The 7,839-nt window shown below is 41.8% G+C and overlaps 1 protein-coding gene across 2 annotated transcripts in view; it reads right to left on the reverse strand.

Annotated features, from left to right (window-relative positions):
• Positions 1 to 7,839, reverse strand: part of Osbpl1a (oxysterol binding protein like 1A) — a 187,612-nt gene that overhangs the window by 157,346 nt on the left and 22,427 nt on the right. For both annotated transcript variants that reach the window (XM_021215014.2, XM_029546728.1), the window contains exon 5: positions 1,467 to 1,578. In XM_021215014.2, coding sequence (XP_021070673.1) covers positions 1,467 to 1,578 — 112 coding nt within the window. The remainder of the gene's footprint in view (positions 1 to 1,466; positions 1,579 to 7,839) is intronic.

Here is a 7,839-nt window from a genome sequence, read left to right on the forward strand (position 1 = left end):
AGTTCAAATCCCAGCAACCACATGGTGGCTCATAACCATCCGTAACAAGATCTGACGCCCTCTTCTGGAGTGTCTGAAGACAGCTACAGTGTACTTACACATAGTAAATAAATAAATCTTTAAAAAAAAAAGATCTGGGACAAATGTCACCCTCGAAGACCAGCTAGAATAAGGCAGCTGAATGTGACCAGTGCAGGGGAAGGTCACTCCAGACCCACCGATTCATGCAGTATGTGTTGATAACAATTCGCTAACATAGGTGCCGGACAAACAGTTGCTATTTTTGTAACTACAGAATAAGCAAGAAGATTTCAATTGATTAGAAAACTGTTACAAGCAAGACTGTAGATTTCACATGAATAAAAATACTAATAATTACAGTTACAAAGTTAACGCCCTTAAATACAAAGTTGTATCACCCTTCTCTGAATTGCAAGAAGGAGGAACAGGATGTGTGTGAAGGCACAGCTATAATTTTCAGATCTTATGTGCAAAGTAGAAATTACCTGGTCTATCTAGCCTTACAGCAAAGCCTGGACTATCAAAGCCTAATCCTATTACCTAAGCACAGAAGTGGTTTTGTTTTAAACTGCAGTGGAGTAATTGCTCTGTACTACTCAAGGCTCATATATCTTCTTAAATGCAATTAAATCTCTGGTGTCCATAGCAATTAAACTGATCCATCAAGCAATGAGTGTTGGTATTATAGCACAGTGAGGCCCTGTGGAAGCCGAAGCGAGACAGAAAGCTGCTGTATGGGATGACTGACACCCAGCTCCAGCTCAGCAGCATCTCCGCAGCATCTCCCCCTCCTCCTGGGTACTCTCCTCACCATGCTGCAGCAGCTTATCTAAGCCACATCGCCTTGTGTCTGAATTCTCTATCCCTCATCTTGTCATGCACTGAAAACATACTTTTAGCCTGCTATATTCTTTTATAAGTGAAGATTTTAATAGTCATAAAGTGAGTGCTCCAGCTTGGATATGAAATGTTCCCCCAGTCTCTCGTATCTGAACATTTGGTACCCAGCTGCTGGCTGTGTGTTAGGCGAGCCGTGGAACCTTTGAGGTAGGACCTCACAGAGGAAAGTGGGTAGTTGTAATGGGCCTTGAGTTTCATAAGCAGCCCCACTCTGGCCCCCTCTCTGCTTCCTGTTCCTCCACAGGAAAGAACAATACCCCTCACATGCTCGCAGCACCATGGGGCCACAGACATGCCTCCCTGCCATGGTGGATTTTATCACCTTCACATTGTGAGCAAAGCAGCTTTCCTTTGTTAGGTGGCTTCTGTCAGCTATGATGCCACAGCAACAAGTAGCTACCAGAGTGAGGGAACAAAATGACACATAAGCAATGGCTTTGTAATGACTCAGCAACAGAAGGCTTGCGGTCATCTACACCGGTGCTACAAAGCCGTGTTGATGTACCTATGGCCTTAGCAATAATAAAACAAGACGCTATGCTTACCTTCAAGCATGTATCTGATTTCTTTGTCATGGGTGGCTTCTTTTGCTGTCTGTCCACTTCCATTTACAACTGTACTGTCAGCATTGTATTCTAAAAGAAGCAAGACCAGCTCCTAAATAAACAGAGAAATTATTTCAGTTGTTGTTAAGCTATAACTTTATTATATGACAATCCATTTTCAAATTAGTGATTGCTATAATTTCTAAAATAGAAAAAATATGTAATAATCTTCATATCAAACCAATTATGCCGCTGGAGAGATGGCTCAGTGGGTAAGAGTACTGACTGCTCTTCCAGAGGACCTGAGTTCAATTCCCAGCAACTGCATGATGGCTCACAATCATATGTACAGCTACAGTATCCTCATAAATATAAAATAAATAAATTTTAAAAAATCAATTATGCCTACAAAAATTTTGATAATAACTTATAGTTGTTTAAACAATTCCCAACCCACAATTAATATATAGCCAATTTCTTTAGCTGACTTTTAAAAGTAAATTATCTAGGGCCTAAAGAGACAGTTCAGCAGTTAAGAGCGCTTGTTGCTTATGGAAAGGAGCCAGCTTCACTTCCCAACATCTATAGGACGGCTCACAACCATCTTTAATCCCTGCTCCAACAGGCATGAACGTGGTATACATTAACACATGCCAGTAAAACATTCACACACACAACATGAGAAGAAGTAAGTCTAAAAGAACCTTTAAAAGCCGGGCAGTGGTGGTGCATGCCTTTAATCCCTGCACTTGGGAGGCAGAGGTAGGAGGATTTCTGAGTTCAAGGCCAGCCTGGTCTACAGAGTGAGTTCCAGGACAATTAGGGCTACACAGAGAAACCCTGCCTCAAAAAACAAACCAACAACAACAACAACAACAACAACAACAAAAAAAACCTTAAAAATAAATTATACAGTTATTTTATTAAAATAATGCATGATAAACTAGTTATGTAAGCAAACAAAAATCACAGTTTAGAGAGAATTCAGTATATTCATTCGGTTTTATAAGGCCTGATGGAATAAGAATTTCTTGAACTTTCATTTTCATAAAGTAATTTTAATATTTTAAATATTTTCTAAAGTGGACAGATTGATGGGACAAATCACACTGGAAGAAGTTTATACTGAAACAATTTCCTGAAATCAATATTCAGCAAAGTAAATAAATACTACTAGTGTTTACTCTGTGTGGTTAATTTTTGGAACTTCCAAATGACTAGAAATGGAGTAAGGCGTAAGTCCAGCAGCACTGGGACACCACACAACCTCCAGCAGTGACATGGAGGACCCAGACAACAGACATATGGCCACACCCTAGGGCCCCCACTCCAAGGGAGGATGGCCACATTCACCCGGAAATACGTGGAGTGAGGTAGGTCCTGTCAGGTTGCGTCATACTTTTCCTCCTTCCTTTAAGGCCATAAAATCTCCTACATTATTTTTCAGTATTTACATAGTAGAAATACTTAAATACTGTTTAAACTATAACAAAAATACATCTACTATCTTAGATACTATATGACAACCTCAAACATTTCAGCCTAGTTCTTTCCAGGCGGAGTTCCTCCAGGTAAGCTTGGGCCTTCCTATGCAGCCGAGGCTGACGGCAAACAATTCGCTTCCCTTGCCTTTTCCAGGAGATAAGGCCATAGCAGACACACAGGGGAGCCGTTAGGAAAAGCAGCAGTGTTCTAGTAAAGGAAGTTTTTTAAGGACACCAGTATTTTGTGTCATTTTAGAGGTAATGGTTCATGAAAATATTTCATGTGAGAAAATGAAGAGCCCAGAGCCTGTTAAAAACGATTTAACAAAATTGTGGTAGTGGTGACATACACCTTTAATCCCAGCATTTGGGGAGCAAAGGCAAGCAGAGTTCTAAGTTCAAAGCCATCCTGGTTTACAAAGTTAAGTTCCAGGACAGCCAGGGCTACACAGAGAAACCCTGTCTCAGAAAAAAAAAAAATTACAAATCATGTATTTGGTAAGAGTCTTGTATATAGAACATACAAAGAACTTTATAACTCACACGAAAATGCCAATTTCAAAATGCAAAGAGGAGAGTATAGCAGCGTATACCTGTAAACCCAACACTGAGGAGGGTGAAGAAAAAGGATCAGGATGAGTTCAAGACCAACCTGAGCTACATACTGACATCTTCTCTCCAAACCAAAATAGACCATTTTTAAAATAAATAAATAAAATGAATGAGGTAGCATTTGAACAATCTGAGCCTCCCCTACCCCAGACTTCCTAAATCAGGGCTCCAAGTCTACTTAGTCACCTCCAGGTGTAGAAAGCAAACTCTGAAAAAAGAATTAGTATCAAACTACAGATGTGTTATCTAGAGTCAAAATCAGAACTCCAGAAGGCTCCCTCAGGGACTGGTGTCTGCATGTACGCCCTAACATCACCGAGCCACCCAGAGAGACAAGTCAGGGACTATTTCAACATCTCATCTCAGTATACAGAAGTGTCTCGTGTTTGGGGGGGCATTGCAGAGTAACGCTCCTTACAGTTGAGAGCTTTCTGTAAGCCGGACTGTGCTGTTCTCAGTAACATGGCAGATATAAGACAATTCATCATCTTCCTCGTGCCTCAAGATCTGGAATTCTTCCTCTAGTCCTCAGGTATCCCTGGTGACTGAAGAAACACCAATTGCACTTACATTTCCCTCCCCGAGAACCTTTCAGTACCTCCCCAAATTCTTATTAATTATTGGCTTTCCTCATGTATTCAACACTGTAAGAGGCCCTACAGAGAAAACATTTCTAGATACCAAATACTGAAGGGAGAATGAGAACCTACCCTGTAGCAGAGGGACCTTAGCATTAGGGGTTGGAGGAGGTGCTGCAAAACCCTCGCAAAGACAAGGTTCTGACAAAAACTGGAACGAAGATCCTGATGCTCAATGGGACAACCCCAGTCTAAAGGTCAAAGTGGAACCTCTAAAAGGCCAGGATGAAGCTTAGATAAAAAGCAATGAGTACATTCCTGCTCCTCGGTACAGAAGGCAAGAAGAGCCCATGGTCACTGGGCACTAATGCAGAGACTGCACTGGGCTTCAGTGTGGCACACGGGGAGTCCCTCTATAGATACAGACATCAGGGATCTGAAGCAGCAAGGCAGCTCACAGGAGGACCTGGATGCCTTAAGAAAAGCATGGGGCAGAATCACAGGTTCTAAAATAATCCTCTAGGGAGATGAAATGAAGCCAGAGGAGCAGACTGGTTGGTTGAGGTGGAACATTTCCAGAGAAAAGAGAATGCTAAGAAAAGCACGGAGAAAGGCCTCTAAGGGAAGAACCATCTAAGCAGCCAGAGAAGCAGCAGCCCAGACCATGCTGACCCCTCCCAGAGACGGGCTCAGCTTGTCAGTCTGCAAAACATGAAAATAGAAACCCTGAGACTTAACAACCACCAGCGCCGTCCCAGCTAGAGATGGGAGAGTGTCTGTTAGGCACTCTGCTAGAGAACGCAGCTAACTGATGGCACAGAGAACCACACTGGAAAGGGCGCCAACCCCTAGCAACCACTCATCTACATTTAGTCTCTATGGACACGACTCCTGAACATTTCAATGAAAGAAACATACAGTGCTTGGCCATATGTTATGCTTGGGTGTGCACCAATACATCATTCCTCTGTAGCTGAGAGACTTTCCAATGCCTGCTGGTAAGCCACACCTTGCTTAACTGTTAGAAACTGATGAATATTTAGGGGTTTCTTTTTATGTCTGTTATAAATGATGCTGCTAAACATATTATCATGTTGATTTTTTAAAACTCTATTATAAACTAGGTTGTAAATTTAAACACACACACACACACACACACACACACGAATTAACCAGACCCAAAGGCTATAAAACTCAATGAATTTTTATACAATTAGAATAGGCATGTGGAAATTGTAGAGCTTCACATTGGACTTTATGCTTTCACTTTATTATGTAATTTTATGAATTCATCCACTACTTAAAATGAAATATCTACAACAGAGTTACAATTGGAAGAACAATCAGCTTTAAGTCCACTTCTGGAGCTCATGTTCATTACCTGCATTCACTAATTTAAACATTCACAAAACTCTGGGAGGTATGAACTACTATCCAAGCTCTGTTTAAAGATACGGTACCTGAGCAAGACATTAATAAATGTGTTTCATATTTGCAAGAAAACAGCTTAAACGGGTGCAAAAGTGTAGCCTTGTGTATTGTGTAAATTCAACAAAGTTCATGCCATAATGACAATCAAGAGCCAAGTTCTACTCAAGTTAGACTGGACACATGATTGAGTTTACTTCTGTAATTGGGTCATGAGAACCAGCACAACTGACTTTAGTAAGTGGAGACTGGGCTGTGTGGACAAAACCTCTTGACTCAGTCCTCTGGAAGGGGCTGGAAAGCCAGGCATCCTGAGTACAGAGGAAGTTCCAGGCCAGCCTAGGATACAGTATGACTCAAAAGAGGTTGGAGGAGGGAGCCAGATACTTCCTGGAAAAGCTGTCTCCATGGAGCTAAGCCTGAATGTGGCCTATATAAACTTTAAACAATTCAACAAGCTGGGACCCCAGTCTTGTGACTTCAATGAGCTCTGCCAACAACCCAAATGAGCTTCCAAGTGGCTCTAAGCCTCAGGAGAGAAGAGTCCGGTTAACACATTGAAGTCAGTCTCATATCGATCGCCCTGAGCAGAGAGTATAGCTAGGCTATGCTGAGTTCTTCACTAAACCTTAATGATAATCTAGTATACAGTAACAAAACTCATCCAGATTTGAAGCCAGAAGGTAAGCAGGTAAAGTCTTGTGACTTATATGTCAAGGAAAGATGCTCACATTGCTGGTAGCATTTTCAGCTGAACGTGTGCTACCTAAACACAAAGGTCCACCTCCCAGCTGCCCTTTAGCAAGTATGGTCAGGTGAGTGTTCTAGCCAAGGGGACAGACACGAGTATCCTGTGAGAACTTCAGGTATCTCCTAAGAGACAGGATACTGTTCTTGTACCTTTTTTGCTTCCTCTAACATGATTCCAGAATTTTCTGGTTCTCATACCAGATGATATAGTCTGAGTCACACTCAGAACAAGACAAAATCCCCAGGTGTGTGTCTCCTGTCCTAGACTTACCTGACTGAACTTTCATATGGGAAGAATACTGCAATTTGAGTCCCTGTTATTTAGGTTCCTCCCCATTGTAACTTCATCCGGAACACTGCCAGTGACTAGACAACACAGGAATTAACGAGTCACAACTCTAGATTTGTCCCCACCACCGAAAGCTAGAAGACAGTGACCAAAGCCTTCCAAATTCCTACAGGTGATTCCCAAACTATCACTCAAGCAAGATGGTGAAAGTTATTTTCTCAAAAAGCTGTTAGGCCAGGCAGCCTTTCCCTGAATGCCAGGAAATGTAACTCCATGCCAGGACAATGTAACTGTAGCTACAGACTGACAAGCAGAGGACAAGAGGACAGCGAACTGGAGGGCTGGGCTAAGAGGGGCATTACCCAAGTCATACAGCTAGAGCGAGTAATGGAAGAGAACTCTTAAGTGCTTAACAGAGATGTTAATGTTCAGTATGTAATGATAAACAGAACTAATGAAGAATATTCAAGAAAGCATTAGGTCCAAAGAAAATAATGAGTTATGCAACAGAGAAAACATTTAGGGCTCTACAAGGCTTAATCTAGTATGGTCAGAACAATGTATTTAACTGAAGACCAGTTATAGATTAAGAGGATGAGAAAGTAAGGAGGCCTAGATAGGGGTTAAGACAGGGAGAAATAAGAGAAAACCACGCTGGAAAGGAGAATCATTTTTCCTCAGGAGTATGGCCGCCAGTCGGTTGCCCATGCTTAGTACCAGGCAATGGTACTTGAAATTGGTGGGTTATTTAGAGGAGGAGATGATGATGATGATGACAACAGTGATGATGGTGGTGGTTATGATGATTAATGATGATGATGACAGAGATAGGGAGGAGAAGGAGGTACGTGGCAAATATGTTGGGGGGATGCAAAGGAAATGTGAGCGTGGCTAGGGAAAGGATATGATCAAGATAGAGTGTATGCACGTTAGACTGTAAAAGTAAGTAAAAATCACTTAAACTGCCATTGGCAATTAAGAGCACCTGCTGCTCTTGTAGAAGGCTTGGGTTCACAGCACCCATGTGCCGGCTTACAGCATAAGTAACTACTGGGGATCTAACGCCCTCTTCTGACTTCCACAGATAGCAAAACATTCGTATACATAAAACAAATCATTAAAAAAGTAATGCTTAAATAGGAACACTCCTCCATTGCTGGTGGGATTGCAAGCTTGTACAACCACTCTGGAAATCAGTCTGGTGGTTCCTCAGAAAATTGGACATAGTACTA

Source organism: Mus pahari, chromosome 15 (assembly GCF_900095145.1).
Source record: "Mus pahari chromosome 15, PAHARI_EIJ_v1.1, whole genome shotgun sequence".
In the NCBI taxonomy this organism is placed as follows: domain Eukaryota; kingdom Metazoa; phylum Chordata; class Mammalia; order Rodentia; family Muridae; genus Mus; species Mus pahari.